This window comes from Canis lupus, chromosome 13 (genome assembly GCF_011100685.1).
Source record: "Canis lupus familiaris isolate Mischka breed German Shepherd chromosome 13, alternate assembly UU_Cfam_GSD_1.0, whole genome shotgun sequence".
NCBI lineage: Eukaryota > Metazoa > Chordata > Mammalia > Carnivora > Canidae > Canis > Canis lupus.
The window spans coordinates 820,407-839,440 of NC_049234.1; the positions used below are offsets into that span (position 1 = coordinate 820,407).

A 19,034-nucleotide genomic window follows, 5' to 3' on the forward strand; every position below is an offset into this window, starting at 1 on the left:
AAGGCTGTTTGGAAATAATTCTAACAAAAACTGAAACATCAGACTAGTGCTATAATAAACAGATTTGCCTTTTACATTTGTTTTAGGAACCTTCATAGGCACACCCTTTATAAACAGAATTTTTTTTAGGAGAATTAAAATAACTGGTTTAATTAGCCTGAATATATTTTGTCCTCTCTTTATATTACCTCCAAATTGGTTAAATCATAAATTAATACTATCACCTCATTACATCCAGAACATTAACATGAAACAACAGTTCACAGGAAAATCCAAAGGACAAATGCTTAAATAAAATATACAAATTACGTTGCATAGAGGCTTTAAGATAAATAATGCTTCCTACCTACTCTGCATATCTGTCTAGCAAGTACCTCTCTGAATAAGTTTTGTCCTTTAGGAATCTGTCCTGAATACTACAAAAGACAATGGAGTGTTCTCTTTGATTTTTCTTTCCGAAACCTATTTTCCTCAATGCAAAAGGAGCTAAGCCTTCTATGTGCTGGAAATATGGTCAAAACAACCTTGGGTTGTTTTACGCAACTTCTGCTTAATAGACAGAGGAATCATATAAAAGTCCAGTTCTTTTGGAAGGTAGCCTTGAGACACATCATAAAGAGGGAAGATAAACACATAAACCTTAGCACACTTTATATTTTGATGAGTCACATTTTTAACATTCTATATCTAATGTATGATGGGATGAATAAGACCAGATTTCCCTTATCATTACCAGCTGGTGTTGTTAGTGGAAATCTGTCTTTGCTTCCAGTCCATTTCCCTACTTTGTAAGCAAAGCATCCCATCCGACCCCTTCCACTTTGTCCCGCCTGTGCTGCCTTCCTACTCCTTTAGCCTCTGTACGCTCTTCTTTGTCTTTTACCACACTCACCAGACTCTTGGCAATTCTTTGTTCATCCCCTGGTCATCCTTCTTTTACTCATCTCCTTTTTATTCCCATTTACATTCCCATCAGTAGCTATGACAATATTTTCCACTTTCCTCAAAGTGATGAGAAGGTCGAGCAGTTCCAGCTGACAGATGAGGAAATGCTGGAGAAGAAAGAACTGCTCTAGTAACTCTGTCATTGCCTGCCCCCTCCCACTTCTCTTTTAAGGCTATATGTATGCCCTGTATATATCAGAAAAGAAGTAATTCTGCAAAAACTGGATCTGGTCATGCCTCCTGAAGTCTCTTTCCTACTCTAAGGACATTCTCTCTCTCTCTCTCTCTTTCTCTCTCTCTAATTTTCACCTTCTACTATCCAGTTCTCACTTAACCAAAATTGTATTCTTTAATCTAGTAAGTCAGCTATTTCTGTTTTTTAATCCTTTCTAATGTCTTATTTCCCTCACCTCTAGTCTTTTCCTATCAATCAATCCTGCATGCTACCATCGAAATTAACATTATAGAATATGTTCATCATGTCACTCTCCAACTTAAAAACCTTCCGTGTTTTTTTATTATCCAGGAAATAAAAAATTTAGACTTTAAAATCTTCCATATAAGGCTTCAACCATCTGAGCCAGACATACCTTTCCACTTTATTTATCATATCATTCCAAATAACTTAACTTCATAAATTTATTTACCTATAGTGCCCAGCACAATCCAAAGCAAAGAGTAGGACATTTGTTAAATTTGGTTAATGTTTTCTAACAAATTTTGGAATTTTCAGATAGAAAGACTCTAAAATCTATGATAGCTGATGAGGTTACCAAAAGTTTACTTATAGGAATGGGCCACTGGAAAAACCAATGTTCTAATTCACAAAACTAGAATGAGCCTAAGAGAGACAGTTGAAAGCTGTGCGTGAAAATTAAAAAGCAAGGTAACTGAAATGGTCCTTACCAGAATCACAAATGGCCGCCAGTTCCAACTTCAATATTCTAATTTCTGTTGCATTTTAATTATGACAATTTCTAGTAGGATGTTTGCAAAGATGATTACAACAAATCCTTTCATTCCACAGAGCTCTCTACAATGTGACTCTGCTGTTCTCCCCATCGTGAGGTAAAATCTATTTCCAAATCTCTTGAATCTGGATGGCCTTATGACATATTTTAACTTAACAGAATATGGTAAAAATGACACTGAGACTTCTCCCCTTCCCTTATTTATTTTAGTGTGGTGAAATATGTATACCTTAAAATTCACCATTCTGACCATTTTTAAGTGTACAGTTCAGTGGCATTAGGTACACTCATACTGTTGTGCAAACATCACCACTGTCCATCCCCAGAACTTCTTTCACTTTGCAAAACTGAAACTCTGTTAAACACAGTAACTCCCTACTTTCCCTCACTCCCAGCCCCTGGCAACCACCATTCCAACTCTCTGTTTCTATGAATTTGACTACTCCAGGTACCTTATATAAGTGAAATCACACAGTATTTGTCTTTTTGTGACTATTTTAGCATAGTATCTTCAATGTTAGAACGTTAGTCAGAATTTCCTTCCTTTTCAGGCTGAATAATATCCTATCATATGTATATAGCACATTTTGTTTATCTATTCCTCCATCAAAAGACACTTGGTTTGTTTCCACCTTTTGACTATTATGAATAATGTTGCTATGGACATGAATGCACAAATCTCTGTTCAAGTTCCTGCTTTCACTTCTTTGGGTTATATACTCAGAAGTGAAATGGCTGGATCACGTGGTAATTCCATGTTGAATTTTTCTGAGGAAAGCCATTTTATTTTCTACAGCAGGTGAACCATTTTACATTCCCCCCTGTAGTACATAAGGAAGGACTCAACTTTCTCCATATTCTCACCAATACTTATTTGCTCTCTCTTTCTATATATGTTTATATAATATTCATCTTGCTGAGTATGAATTGGTATCTTATTATGGTTTTGATTTGCATTTCCCTAATGACTAGTGATAGCGTGTCTTTTTATTTGTTTGTCAGCCACTTGTGTATTTTCTTTGGAAAAATATTTGAGTCCTTTGCTCATTTAACTTGGTTGTTTTTTTTTTTTTTGTTTTTTTTTACTGTTGAGTTGTAGGAGTCTTTATATACCCTGAATGTTAATCCCTTTATCACATATGTGATTTGCAAATGCTTTTTCCTATTCCATGGATTGCTTTTTCACTCTGTTGATAGTGTTCCTAGGTACACAAACATTTTAATACAGCTTAATTTATCTTTGTTGGTGTTGTTATTTCCTGTGCTTTTGGGGTTATATCCAAGAAATCACTACCAAATCCAATGTCATAAAGATTCTCTATTTTTCTTCTAAGTTTTATAGTTTTAGTTCCTATGTTTGGATCTTTGATTTATTTTGAGTTAATTTGTGTACATGATGTAAGGTAAGGGCCCAACCTCCCTCTTCTGCATGTGACTATTCAGTTTTCTCGACATCCTAAGTTGACAAGACTGTTCTTTCTCCATTGAATGGTCTTGGTACCCTCATCAAAAATCATTTGACATATATGGGACAGTTTATTTCTGGGCTCTCTATTCTACTCCATTGGACTATATGTCTCTCTTGTTTTCATTACTGTAGCTTTGTAGTAAGTTTTGAAATCAGTTAAGTATGAGACTTCTAACTTCATTTCTCTTTTTCAAGACTGTATTGACTATCTGAGTCCTTGAAATCCCACATTAACTTTAGAATGGATTTTTCTATTTCTGAAAAAAAAATGTCACTGGGATTTTGACAGAGATTACACTGAATCTGTAGATTGCTTTGGACAACACTGACACCTTAACAATATTAAATCTTGTAATCCATGAGCATGAAATATCTTTCCATGTATTGGTATCTTTAATTTCTTTCAGCAATGTTTTGTAGTTTTCAGTGTATAAGTATTTCATCTGCTTGGTTAAGATTATTCCTAAGTATTCATTCTTTTTTGATGCTATTATTAATGGACACTGTGCAGGTTCCAGGTATAGGTCTGAAGAGGCCTTACAACATCTGCTGCCATCCTCTTGGTAGGCTGCTACTGCCAGATAAAAATGCCAGTCTTGCCTGATAGCATCATATGGCCTAGCCTAGTGTGGGCACCACTGCCAGAGACACAAGACTGAGAATTTTAGAAAGATCATTTAGATCCAGTCAAGCTGCCAGATAATTACAGCCACTTGAGAGACTGGAGGTGAGACCAGCAGAAGAACCACTCAGTTGAACTTAGTCAAAATGCTTACCCACAAAATTGTGAACAAATAGTTGCTATTGTAAGCCACTAAGTTTTGGAGGTGGTGGCAAAGACTAACTAAAACAGAATTAAATCCTTTTATTTGCTATTTCTTCACCAAGGTAACTTATTCATTACTTTGCTGCTCATCTCAAACTATTTCCCAGAGGCTAAGACTTATTCCAACTAAGACAAGACAGAATTCTAAGACAAGACAGAATTCTTTGATGCTAAACACTCTACATAATTCATCATGTTCATGAATAATTTAAAGCTTGAATGTTAGCATTCTAAATAGTTTATGATTTTTAAAAAAGTAGACAGCTTAAAATGATATCTTATCAGAACTATAGAAATACAGGTTTTATTTACTAATGTCTAACTTTAAAATAGAAAAAACAAAACTAAGTAGATATTATAATTAATGTTTTCAGGCAAACTTGTACCATCGCTAATATTTGCTAGCAATTTGTACTAACTATATTGGGGACAGATTTTGAAACTTTGGTATCTGATTATTTAAAAATACAAATAATCACAATATTTAGGAGAAAAGTACTTAACATTAAAAATATTTATAATCCCAAAACTAAAATTTAGAGGCCTGTTGATTAAGCAAAATGGCTTAATATTACTTAAAAAATTTAAAGATATCCATATATCTAAAATTCTATTTATTCATACATAAATGTACTTATTAATATATACAGCTATAAAGGATTGTAGTTATTTTATGCGGAAAAAATCTTACAAAACAATACGTAAAAGTAACATTATTTAAAACATGCTATAGCAAAAATTTACTTCATAAAAACTTTTACTCCATTAAAGAACTCATTTGAGAATTTACTCCCTTGAGATGTGGAAATAGTTGCTTTAAAACAGTTTACCTGTATTATACGCATTCTTTAAAATAAATGAGTAACAAGGAGCAGAGTAGAAGAAATAAAGAGAAAATATAACAAAGAAGCAATAAGGCATAGTTTTATATTGAAATTTATATGCTAACTAGATATTCAATAGGACTATTATTTCTGACAAACCAAGTGGCATTAACACTTAATCAAGTAGAAACTAATTCAATTAACTTTCAAAGTTGAGGTAAATTTCTCAGTCTATGTCACAAATAGCTTTGCATCACTTATTTTGGAAACTGAATTAACTGTCAGAAGTATCTCATATTTGCATTATTAAAAACATTTTTTGACATGGTTGTCATTTTAAAGGGTCCTAGACATTTCCTCTACATTTAGGCTCTGATATAAGCAATTATTTACATTTTTCTGCAAGTGCCTATCTACCAGTAAACTATGGTCTTATCATTCCCATATCCACATATATAGCTACATGTTGAATATTAATATGCAGTCTAAATTTAATACAAACATACAAACTATGCTGCTCAATGTGATGGTAAAATGAAAAAGGATAAAACACAAGTGGAAGAATTAAAATGTACTTACAAAGTCAAAGTCTCCATCTTGAGGAACTTTCCAGTTATCAGGAAAGACATTTTTGGACATAGGGAAGGGTTCATGCATGTTCTGATTACAGTTTTCATGACTCTTATTCTTGAAGTCCTGTTTATCGAAGTAGTCCATGAAAGATGGTCTTTGTACTTGTGGTGAAGTTGCATTTCCTTAGGTAAACAAAGAACACAGGGAGGGTATAAATTCTTAAATTTAAAGAAGCTTTTATTGAGGTACTTTTTTTTTTTAATTCAGCAATATAATACATTTGCACTGGTCATATTCAAGGCTAACACTGTCAATTTAATGAAGAACAAAGTAAAACGAGATAGTGAAAAACCAAAAATATCCAGGCCACATAAAAATTCAACTAATGATTAATTAGGCAGAGATCCACAATATTCTTAGATTGTAGAAATCTTTAAGAATTTTGGCAAGATGGGATGCCTGGGTGGCTCAGTGGTTGAGCATCTATCTGCCTTTGGCTCAGGGTGTGATCCGGGAGTCCTGGGATACAGTCTCACATCCAGTTCCCTGCAGGGAGCCTACTTCTCCCTCTGCCTATGTCTCTGCCTATCTCTCTCTGTGTCTCTCATGGATAAATAAATAAAATCTTTAAAAAAAAAGAATTTTGGCAAGACTATCATAATTTTATTAAAAATCATTTCAATTATATTTGAAATTTGTCAAATGAAGTAAAATTTTAAAACCTAAGTGTTTAGTTTTAAGCATTTAAGTTGTATTGTTATTGTCATTGTGCACCACTCTAAGCTAAAGAAGTTATAAGGACTTACCCAGGTTTGTCTTAGACGACTTCCTTCTAGTCTCTCTAGCTGATTCCACCTCATCCTGGACTCCCATGGCTTTGCCTGCCATATTTATATCTGACTCCTAACTCTCACTTCAGCCCAGACCTTGCTTCTAAGTTCTATTTCTAAAGCTCTGCCATATTTAAAGTCAGAAAACCAATTTTTTATTTCTAAAGCTCTCTTCTAAGTTCTATCTCTGACTTTCCTGCTGCTTACTACTGAATCACTCTACCAGAGGTGAGTTAGTGTTACCTCAAACCTGTAAGTTCTATTTATTTATTTATTTGTTTGTTTGTTTATTTATTTATTTATTTATTTATTTATTTATTTATTTATTTATTTATTTATTTATTTATGATAGTCACAGAGAGAGAGAGAGAGAGAGAGAGAGAGAGAGGCAGAGACATAGGCAGAGGGAGAAGCAGGCTCCATGCACCGGGAGCCCGACGTGGGATTCAATCCCGGGTCTCCAGGACCGCGCCCTGGGCCAAAGGCAGGCGCCAAACCGCTGCGCCACCCAGGGATCCCTCAAACCTGTAAGTTCTAAAGCCAAAGTTCCGTTCTAAAGTTCAATGTCCTTAAGGTTCATCCATGTTGTAGCATGTGTTAAAATTCCCTTCCTTTTTAAGCTAAACAATATTCCATTATATCTATATGTTACATTTTGTTTATCCATACATCTGGCAATGAACACACCTGACTTGCTTCCATCTGTTGACTATTGTGAATAATGCTGCAATGAACATGGGTTGTACAAATAGCTCAAGATCCTGTTGATTAAATGTTTTTAAGATAACTATTCTTTTAAGTTAAACAAATTTTTCTTTATACATCTGCAGATCTTTATTTACAAGTGATCTTATTTTTTAATACCTACGCAGAGGCCTTTTTCATTTTTTTTCACGAGTGTTTTGACAGTTGAACTTAATCCCTGATCAAGTGAGTCACTATGATACAATGTAAGCAAATAAGAATAACTATTAGAAGTAATGCTTATGTTTTTTATTTTCAGCCTATGAATTATGCTTTTTATATACATTTCTGAGTTTACCTTTTCATTAAATTGTAAGTTTCCTAATGCAGGAAACCCGAATCCTTTACCCAAATAATTTCACTAATAAGATAACTATGATCATCAGTGAGTGTTTTTGATTATCCACCCAGATGTTCAACATCAATGGCATGAGGAAGAGCTAATGGGTTGGTATGTGGCTTTTCAACATCATTACTTTTGAATTAGTAGAGGCTGCTAGTATTGCATTACTAGCAACTGTGTATTGGCAATAATAAATTTGAGAAATTATTGTGACTACTACAGTTCTTAGAATGATCTGTCTCAGTAATGTCAGAAGGAATCTGATATTCAGAGTATGCATGTGTTAGTGGAAAACCAGAAACAAAAAACTGTTTATCTAAACACTCATCCTCCAATTAGAGCTGCTCAGGCTTTAGAAGGCTTGAAAATAAGTGTGACAAGACATCTGGGACCCAAATGGTACCCCCTGAAAAGATACTGAGGCAGTCCATCAAAATTAGGATAAAACATCAACATTCATAGTAAACTTTAAGGACTTAGAACACTCTCATATCTCAAATACAAAATTCATGAAAAAAGAACTCCTTAGGGACAGTGTATCATGGTAACAGCCAAAGTTGCCTTGAGATTCCCTGTCAGAAGAGACATCAGTGGTAGGTTAAAAATGAACAAAATATAGGAGAAAAGTTATAATAGCTTATGATCAATACATGTAATAGAAAGATCTTGTGTTTACAGTATTTTATTCAACTTTCTTCTCTAAAATCTCCTACTATTAAAAAAGGAAGTTAATTAATCTGACAAGGCTAAGTTACTGACATTTGGATGGGACATATACATTCCATTAACATTTTCAACAGATTTTACGAATTCTCCATTCATCTCTGGGCCTCATCATTACAAGACATCTTTCTCAGTCTTCTGAATTGAAATTTGGTTCCTATGACAACCTTTTATTCCAAAATAAATCCAGGAATTTAATCCCAATTATTCTCCACCTGTGCCCCTTTTATGAGAACAAAAATAAAATATTACAAGTGTAGCTCAATAGATTTTCTATAAAATAACTGAGTAAATCAAATGATGGAGGGGGAGAAAAATAATCCCTCAAATGAAAGCTTTCTTTGCTCAATACTCTTTTCTTTTTTCTTTTAAGAGTAATTTTGTAACAGGATTATTTATTTGTGTCCTAAGTTCTTATTTTAACTAGTGAGTCTTAAGATGGGTCACATGCATAAAGATCTCAAAACTCTGACATTTGATGCAAGAGAAGGTTATCAATGTTTATATAGCAAAACCAGAATCAGAGTGAGTAAAAATTATTTTACTGGAAACTAATTCCTGGGAAAGTAAGAAATCCATGAATATCACAATTACTAACTGCATTTGACAAATACAGAGAATGTTTCATTGAAACAAACCTCTAGATAGCATACTTTTAAAAATATATCTTGTATATGTAGGTGCTTTGAGAAAAAAAAATATTATGACACCACTAGTCCACTGAGGAAAAGGATACTCCCTGACCTCTGCTCCTCCCTGCTCCCCCAACCAGGCCAGGCTCACGCTGCTCTTAGTCCTTTCCTTTCGAGGCAGCACTCGCTTCAGCACAGAGACTCTAACTAGCCTTCCTTGTTTTCTCCTCAACCAGGAGCAATGATACTCTTCATCCCAAAATTTTCACCAATGTCTTGGTGCTGCACTGAAACAGTCAGGGATTTCTTGATATATCAGTGACTCTTGATTCAGATCTTTGTATCTGAGTAAATACAAGGTTAATCTTGGAAACTAATATTTATAGAGTGGATATTCAAATATGGCTCACATTTTAAGAGCACCAACATGCACAAGCAAGGGGAGGAGAAAAATAAAATCTCCAAAGTTGTTTTTCCAATACAGAGAAAAATGTGGGGGAAAACTTAAATCTTTTATAAAAACCTTCATAACTATACTTCTATCCCAATTATCCTGTGCTGGTTCTAACCCTATCTTAATCAGGAGCTTTATCCCAAGTCATGTGAGCCAATAATAGTGTCCCAGTGTTTCCAAGGGAAAAATCTGCCTACCTAATATCTACAGATCCTTCCTTCCTTAAGGAGAGGGATGGCCAGGTAACACAATTCTGGCTAATGACACAAAAGATGAAGTTTTCTAGGAAAGCTCTATTTTCTACTCCACCCTTTTTCTTCTTGCTCTTTCCTCCCACCTGGAATGCAGACTTGATAGCTAAAGATCTAGCAGTTATTCTGTAAGCAGCAGGACAAGCAGCAGGACCTCAAAATGGTATCAACAGAAAGGATCTCTAATGACAGCATGAAATAACTCTATCAATGCAGGACACTCTTGTTTCTGGATTTCTTGTTAAATGAGAAAAGAAATTAATCCCATTTTGTTACATATCACCAAATTTAGTCCCTGATACTTTTCTATTCCCAAGTAGAGGATGCAGGAAGTGGTAGGAGCAGCAATCTTCAGTTTTACTATAGGAATACCCCAATTTGAAACTTGAAATCTACTATTCTACACAGTGGATTAATTTTCACTGCATTTCAGATACATCATAGTTTTAAGTGTCTTTTAAAAACCTATGGTAAAATGCCTGTTGGATTCCACACTCAAAATTTTGGAAAATGATCCATTCCTAAGTTAGAAATAAACATTCTCACAGAGAGTTAACAGAAGTCTATAAATCAACTTAAATAAAAGAAGGCAACTATTCCATTAGATTTTTCTTTTTGAATGACTTATAACAAGATATGCTGATACATATTTTTTATTCAAATGTATGTGCTTATAGTTTTCCTTTGTTTAAACAGTATTAACATTTAGAACATATCTTTGTTATATGTGAAGAAAATTTTAAGGACAATTTTTAAAAAGTTCTAAGGACAAAAATAGGTCAGGTTTGTTTTAAAAGTAATGGGTTTGGGGGGCAGCTGTAATTGCCTAGTGATGTTTAACTACTTAGGAATGCCAAACACATGCCCACAAGGTGCAGTGGAGTCTCCAAGGAGATGCATGTTCACAGAAGTGTGGGACAGACAAGATGATGTTCCTGGCTCACAATTTATTTTTTAAAAAAGGAAAAAAGAAATAGTAGGTCCTTCAACAGAAGAGTGAAGCAGGGCAGCCCGGGTGGCTCAGCGGTTTAGCACCGCCTTCAGCCCAGGGTGTGATCCTAGAGACCAGGCATTGAGTCCCACACTGGGCTCCCTGCATGGAGCCTGCTTCTCCCTCTGCCTGTGTCTCTGCCTCTCTCTCTCTCTCTGTCTCTCATAAATAAAATAAAATAAAGTAAAATAAAATAAAAAAAAGAAGAGTGAAGCAGCACATCTTGAGGTTGCAAGCTCTGTCTTATGTGATTATGGTTGCTATGGCAAATACTTTTTTTAAACACAGAAAGAATAATCACATTAAATTGACAACAATTTCTCCAGTTACAGCTGAATTCTGACCCTCGCTTATAACAATATATTTGTATTTTTATAATAAATTTAATGTCTCAAATGACCTCGTTCCTCAAATTTGGCCCCAATTCCTTCAACTACTTGCTGTGGAACTAAAAATTCCTTAGCAATAAAGAATTTAAAAATCATCACTTGATCCCTTTGTGTATGTGAAATTTTAAAGAAAAAAATTGTTTTCCTTCTCCTTCACACATTCCCCAGAATATGCACAAGGAAACTAAATTGTATGAAATATAATACCTTGAGCAAATATGCCAGTGTACCTACAATTAGCTATTAACTTTCATAATTTGCACATGTCTTCCAAACAGGCAAAATGCCTTCAGGGAAATTTAAACATAGAAAGGAATTTCCAAAACACTTGAACAAAATGTAATTTGTTTAATTTTTAATTTCTCAACATGAGCATAACAAAGACAGAAGTTAGGGAATGAAACAACAATTAATCACAACTTTAGCATAAGATATTTTGAGATCAAAGGGATTTATGAATATTACCTAATTTGTTCTAAAAATATTTTAAGATGTGGGTGTTCCACCTGATTAATGATCTTGGAAATCTGTCCTTTAATTTGTTGCCAAGAGTATGGTGAATACATATAAAAACCAGGATGTTAATACAGAAGCTACTGACATCAGCTCTTTCTTAACTTCATCAGACTATTTTAAAACAAAGGAGGATACAGACAACATGGAGAAGATCCAGAGGCTATTCATAAAAAAGTTTAAAAGCTTAGAAAATAATACCTGCACAAAGGTTAAAGGGACTGAAACTGTTCAGCCAGAAAAAGTTTGAGGATACAATTTAGTAAGTATCCAAGTATATATGAAGGATTCTTCCACAGAAAATAGTGACCAGCTGTTTTCCATTTTCAATGAGGACAGAATAAAGGGAAACAGATAAATTGAAGCCCAAGAATTTTAGTTAAATAAAAGGGATGATTTCCTGTGTGAGTAATGACCATTGTAATGGCCACTGTGTGTCTATGGAAACCCTTTCTTCAAAGGCCTTTACAAGAAAGACAGATTTTCATTTGTACAAGGAATGCTTCTATTTACATGCCTGTCTGTGCTTTTGCTAGTAAAAGAGGTATCCTATGACCAAAATATCCACACCAACAGGCCCAAGCTGGGTCACACATTATTAAAAATTCCCCAGACCAAGAGCACACATGAGAGCAGAACATATTCAGTACCCACAGGCAACTCCAAACCACTGTAGCCACACATTAGCTAGATTGTTTGTACCTCTGTAAAGGAAAACCAGGGGATGCTAACTGCCCAGTATTACTATAGGTATTTGCACCCAGCTGCAACTGGGAGCTGTAGTTTACTGTTGTCACCTTTATTACATCATGGGCAAGATCAATCTTATCAGTTAAAGATGCATGCAGCAGTTTTTCATGAAAGAATGGTAAGATCTCTGATGTGGCAACAGGATTTCCCCTACACACTCTGCTACACTGGTTAATTGTTTCCTGGCAATCAAATTCCACCCTTAGTGATTTATTCCTTTGGCCCAAAGCTTTGTAATTTTTGGGAAAAAAACCCTCACGAATATAAAACATTATTAATCACTTTATAACTACATATCTGATGCTTTCCTAAAACAGGTTTTGGGAGGAAGAAGGAAGAAAAGGATTTGAACCAGACCTTGGAGAGATGTTACTAAGCAAAGAATGGGACATGGAAGTTGCTTAGAGCAGATGATCTCTCACTTACAACTTCATCCAGGGACATTACATGAATGAAGAAGAGGGAATATCCAAAGGTCAGTCTCTCCTCCTTGTTATCTCTCCTAAATCCTTTAAAAATCAACGTAGAATCTATTTCCAGGATAAACTTCTAAAAATCTAAAGCAGAACTTCATCTTTTTTCTCTTAGTAATTAAGTGCAACTACATAAATGTATTGTCCAACATGAAATAATAAACTAGGATATATTTTAAAAATCACTATGTATTACAGGTATATGGGAAGATGACATTAAAAATATGTATTCAATTATAATTACTTGACCCTATATTTAATCATTGATAAACAGGTTATGAAAGGCTAATATAAACAATATAAAACCTAAACATGACAAGTTATTCCTCTACCTGTTCCTTTTTTTTTTTTTTTTTAAAAAGTAGACTCCAAAGCCAACGTGGAGTCCAATGCAGGGCTTAAACTCACCATCTTGAGATCAAGGACTGAGCTGAGATCAAGAGTTGTACACGTAACCAACTGAGCCACCCAGGTGCCCCTCCTCTACCCATTCTTAATACAACATGGCCTCCACTTTACATCTGGCCCATTCTCTACTCAATATGCTCTACTGTGTGAATACCCCAGGTAAATTCTAGGCCTTGAGAGCAGAGTGAAGCTGTTCATTTCTTTATTCTAAAAAAATGGTTATCAGTTCTAGCCACACTTCAGAAGTATTTGTATAGTTTCATTGTTTTGATTTTTTGATTTATTTTTTAGAGACGCCCAGGCCCTCCTCGGGCCTGCAGAACCAACATGTCTGAGGGGATACTGCTCTGATGTACACTTGTGAAGTTAGTTACCCAGACCCAGGATCAGGGTTTATCTTGTAAATCAAGTCCACTGCTCCAGCCTGTGGAGATCTCTGAAGATCCTGATTGTGTCTTAGAATGGATTTTTATTTGGCTCCACTTTGTGTCATTTGCCAATTTTAACAGACTTTGATTCTATAGCTTCATCCAAGTTTCTGTAAAAAATGTTGAGCATAGCCAGGGCTGAGGTCTAAGCCCTAGAGCATACAATGAGAAACCTTCTCGTTGACAATTTATGATTTAACACTATGGTTGACCAAAATTTAGTAACCACTGTATTGCCCCTGGAGAGCAAATACTGCATTTCCTAGAATCTCCCTGCACCTTATCCTGAATAAACATGCTTTTTCATGAGTAGGAAAGCAAGAAGTGAGGCAGAGGCCATGAGTCTCTGGCCAGTGTGGTTATGAAGATATGAGGGTCTCATAGCAGCATGCCAGCATCCAGCTACCAGCCTCCCATGTGCAGTAGCACTGATAATGTTTGAATCCCTGTAGAACAACAGGGACTGAGTTCAATCAGTACTACTGAACTCCAGAGGCCAGGGCTGCCTCCAGATTCACTGTCTTCCTGACTACAGCAGCAGTAGTAGGTTCCATACCGGGTCACTTCTGTGATACAGGAGTCATCCCGGGAAGCCTAGTCTACATAGCCCTCTCCTCCAATCTTTCCACTGATTTTGTTAATATTCACATCTCTGACTTAAATCTCTTTATGTTTAAAACACCCGGAACAGTTTGTTTCCTCCAATAAACCCTGATACAAGCCTATTCAGGTAGAACCATTCAGCCCTTATAACAGACTATTAGCCACTTCATACTACTGCAAGGATATCTTAAAGAGACCTTGTCAGATACTTTTCCAAAATCCTAAAACACAATATCCAAACCCAGGGCTTCTTCCAGCCTAGAAGTTTAGCAATTTCCTTTCCAAAAAAGGAAATTATATTATTCTGATATGATTTGTTCCCAGCAACCTATGCAGAGTTACAATGATCCAGGCCTCCTTTTCTAAAGGATTCACAGATGTTCTAGAATCCTGCCCAAGAAGGATGTCAAGTTCACCAGCCCATGAATAATGATATGATTGGGGGGCCAAACCTGGGTCTGTATACTGGTTCCACCACTTACTTGCTATGAGACCCTGGACAAGTCAATTCACACTGCCAAGTCTCAGTTTCCTTAGGGACAAATGGTAGTAACAATGCCACTCTACAAGGTCCTTGTGAAGGGGCAAAGAGATCATGTATGCAAAGTCCTGAGCACAGTGTTGGCCCATGCCAGACCCTCCACTAATGATAGCTTATAATTTGATAAATCCACCCATTTTTCTTTTCTGAAAATAAAAAATAATAATAATAAAATTTAAATTTACTCTTTCATGCTTCTGTGATACTTTTCCCCATTTTTCTCAAAAAGCCATCAAATTTCACAAACAGTGTAATATAGTTCTCCCACTTACAGGTTATCTCAACACACATTATCGGTCACACTCCTCCTTAGGAGATACGAGGTCAACTGAGTGCTCCATTACCATTTCCTCATCTTGCCATTCAAATCATTCACATTTACATCTGTGTTACTCTGTTCATTTTGGAGGTCATTATTCTCTATAGAATCCCCTCTGGCTATCTTACTGAATAACTAGAAATGGAGCAAGGTCTGGGAGGAGGATGGGGAAGGTGGGAGCAAGAATTTGCCTTCAGAATGAAAAGGACAGAGCCACTGAGCACACTGGCTGGATTATGTGCAGTCCCAGGAAGACCAGGCCTCCCTCACTGTGTGAGAAGCAGGGACGGGCTCTCCAGATGCTCCAGTTTTCCAAGCTGCTGGAAGGCCAAACTCACAGGCTGAGCAGATGGAGATTATCCCTTACTGATGACCTACTCTGCTAGGTGTTTTATGTATTTACCTAAACTAATCCACACTCACACACACAAAAGAGAAACAAATATACATCATATAAGCTCAGAAAAGATGAACACAATTAAATGTGGTCTGACTTTAAGTCCCATGGTGTTTTCATTTTCACTACACCACATCACTTGGTCAGGAAATATTTAGTGAACTTATTCTAGTGTGCAGGATGTTGCACTGAGCATTGGGAATGCAGTGGGGAGCAGAGAGGTAATCATCTCACAGCAACAAGCAATGACAACATAGTGTGACAACTGCAGTTCAGAGTAACACCATGAAGTGAGGTGGCAGTCTATGGGAGGGGCTAATATCCCCAACCTGGGTCAGTATGGGAAGCAACCCCTTAACCAAGCCTAAGAAGATGAATATGAATTAGCCAAAGAATCAGCAACCTGCTTATACCTACTGTCGAACTTTCATAATTCCAACTGGATAAAGCACAATATATAAGAATGGAGACACTCATTTGTAAATACTGGCTGGTGCCAGACTGAAAGACCTGGCTTGCCATGCAGAAGCCTGGACATCCCCTGGGCTCTGAGGAAGCCCTAGGGGGATGCAAATGGGTGCCATCACTGCTGAAAACAAGTTTGGAGAGTTCTTCTGGGGACATACCCTTATGCCCACTTTTTAAAAAAAACAGATCAAATTTTAAGTATTTCATTACTTTTCTTTGCTTCCCTTCAAAAGGTCTTTTTAATAATTTTGCTTCCTAGAGTCATATCACCACACTTTTCAGAAGTAAGGAAAACAGGTCCATAATTTCTAGCTTCATGAATAAAGGTATAAAAGAACATGCAAACATAATTTAAACTGACAAGAATATGATAACTAATTTGAGACTCCAATGGAAAAGGTTATGGAAATCAGGATCTTCAGCATACAACATTGTAAAGATTTTAGAAAATTAAAAATAATATATTGCTATTATTTGGGGGGGAACAAAAATGCCAAGAACACATTAGCAAATGTGGCTTGGTGTGACATAATCTGAGAACTCATATCAACTAATGTAAGAAGTTTTAAAGAAGATTTAGATCATGAAAAACTGTTATAAAAAAAAAAAGAAAGAAAAACTGTTATACTACAGTATGACAAATCCTGCGGGCTACACTAACAACACTTGATTAGATTTTGGGGAACACATTAAGTCCCACATTATACAATGATGTCTAAATTGCAGATACTTAAAATACATGTAGAGTTGGCTCATGGGACTTAAAATTTGCTAAAGTACATAAACAACTGCAAATATATAAGCCACTATTTGCTCAACTTAAAAATGAGTTTTCAGGGGAGCCTGGGTGGCTCAGTGGTTGAGCGTCTGCCTTTGGCTCAGGCCATGATCCTGGGATTCTGGGATCGAATCCTGCATCGGGAGGAGGACTACTTCTCCTTCTACCCATGTCTCTGTGTCTCTCATGAATAAATAAATAAAATAGCTTAAAAAAAAAAAAGCTTTCAGTAAAATCTCTGTGGCCAAAAAATATCATACTTAGGACACAAAATTATAACATATATTGAATGATTTCTGTGGCTGTCAAAAGTAAAACTCACTACAAAAAATATGTGGAAATCTGCACTGTAATTTAAAAATATGATGTCTGATAAATCACCATCATATATCTCTTCCTTGAAATATAATCCAACATGAATTAGACTGCATAAAAACTAGTTTTTAAGAATCACTGCTTGTATTTAATGTTCAACTATGTGACTGCATAGAAAAAGTTGTTTATGTAGTTTTGTAGGGAGCTCAGTAGCTCTCCAGAAGATAAAACAAAGCACTCAAGGGTCATCTAACTGGTCTGCTAAGAATTATACAGTTTGACTAAAATAATTTTATCAGCTGTAGAAAAGTGAAGCTACATGCTAATGGATAATATGTTATAAACTGTCTTATAGAGTCTTTTTAATTTACAGGGCACATAACTTATAGCCTAACATGGCTTTGGAGGCTCCGAGATCATCTGATACAGATGGGTAAGCATATTACAGATGCAGAATGCCTACTGTAGTCAGAAGCCTAGCTAGGAATACAAGTTTCAGGTTGCTTTCCAGGGCAAAGGCTCAGGAGACTCAGCAGTTTTGGGAGATTAAAAACAAATTCATATCCCTTTCCCAGTTCCCACCTAGGAATAACTATATGGCAATCTGCTCCCATTTTGTGCTGCATGGCCCTCCCTTTCAAAGTATACAACCATAATGTGCTGTATGTACTAGGAAATGTAAAGAAAGCAAGAGCAGTGAACAAATGGATTGAAGTCATGATGTGAGACTTACTAAGCAGCCTCATGGAGTGGGGGAGTAGCAAAAAGAAAACAGAAATGTCACAGAGGAAACTGTTGCCTATTTCCATTTTATAATAGCAGCAAATCCCTGAATATTTATAACTTTCTAGGCTTTATAATGCAAGAAATCATGTATTACTGCTTCTGTGCCATTTAGAAGCAGTTCTGTGTAGTGGAAAACAGCCTCCTGCTTAGACTTTGACACTGACCACATGTGACCATGGTAGGAGTGGGAAGAAGTAGGGCAGTAGGTGTCAGGAGATAATTAATTTGCTTTTGCCTAGAACTGTGAAATCACAATGCCCTACCTTATTAAGTGCAATCTTAAAAGCTATATATACACAAAAAGGAATGCTAGTCTGTGAAAGTATCTCTATCTTCATTATTCTGTAAGCAACAAATGAGAGAGAATGTCTTAATCATCATTCTAGCCCCTGCAGCACACCTGGTACTGCGCCACACACAAGACAGGCGGTAGTAAATATGCACTGAACCAAATTTTCTGCATGAGTATCCCTGTCTCTTGATCCTTCTTTCCAGTGCTTCTTCTTTTCCAAAACAATCCCCTATTTCTTCTCTTAGCTTGCACCCCCTACCAATGTGGCTTAAATGATAATTTAGACAACATGAAATAATATTATGTTGTATTTACTGAAACAGATTTTCATGTTCACTTTCTTATTGGAAAAGTAAATGTTAGGAATGCTATCTTTTTATCTCTAAAATACTTTCCAAATTAAGTTAAGTTATGGGCTAGCATCTTTTAACAGAAAAAACTTCCATAACCTAAGTTAAAGATGTACTGTATTACATTTTTAAAAATGTATTTATCCCATACTTTTTTTTTTACTGTTAAATCATGCCCAAAAACAAAATTTTGCACAACTGGCTGTAAAATATAAGAACTATCCTGGTTTTGATAGAAGTGTGCTTTTAAAATAGAAAATTAATACTCAAAGGGAAAAACCACATACTTTTCATAGTTCCATCTTCTTCTTCTTCATCTTCACTGTTTATAACCATGGTCCCCAGGTCAGACTCTAACATTGTGCTATTATGTTCAATCATGGTCTGGGCTCCTTCACTCATCGTGCTCGTGGCCTTCATCGTGCCCACACTCTCTGAGCTAGTCTTCACCATGGTGTGGGAATCCAGCTCATCTTCATCCTGCAAGCACAAATACTGCAATGAAGGAAGACTTTTCTAAGGCAGCTGGATTTCTTAATCCTTAACAACATGACAAGTATATTATCCTTTTTTTACTGATGTACAGTTGACATACAATGTTACATTAGTTTCAAGTGAAATAGTGATCCAACATTTCTCTATATTATGC

At 35.9% G+C, this 19,034-nt stretch overlaps 1 protein-coding gene across 7 annotated transcripts in view; it reads right to left on the bottom strand.

Annotated features, from left to right (window-relative positions):
* STK3 (serine/threonine kinase 3) overlaps positions 1 to 19,034 on the bottom strand; it is a 375,979-nt gene that overhangs the window by 66,460 nt on the left and 290,485 nt on the right. For 6 of the 7 annotated variants that reach the window (XM_038555157.1, XM_038555156.1, XM_038555154.1 and 3 more), the window contains 2 exons: positions 18,673 to 18,865; positions 5,614 to 5,789 (listed from right to left, as the gene is read on the bottom strand). In XM_038555157.1, coding sequence (XP_038411085.1) covers positions 5,614 to 5,789; positions 18,673 to 18,865 — 369 coding nt within the window. Of the gene's footprint in view, positions 1 to 892; positions 1,053 to 5,613; positions 5,790 to 18,672; positions 18,866 to 19,034 lie in introns of all 7 variants that reach the window. The other variant, XM_038555153.1, reaches the window with a different exon arrangement.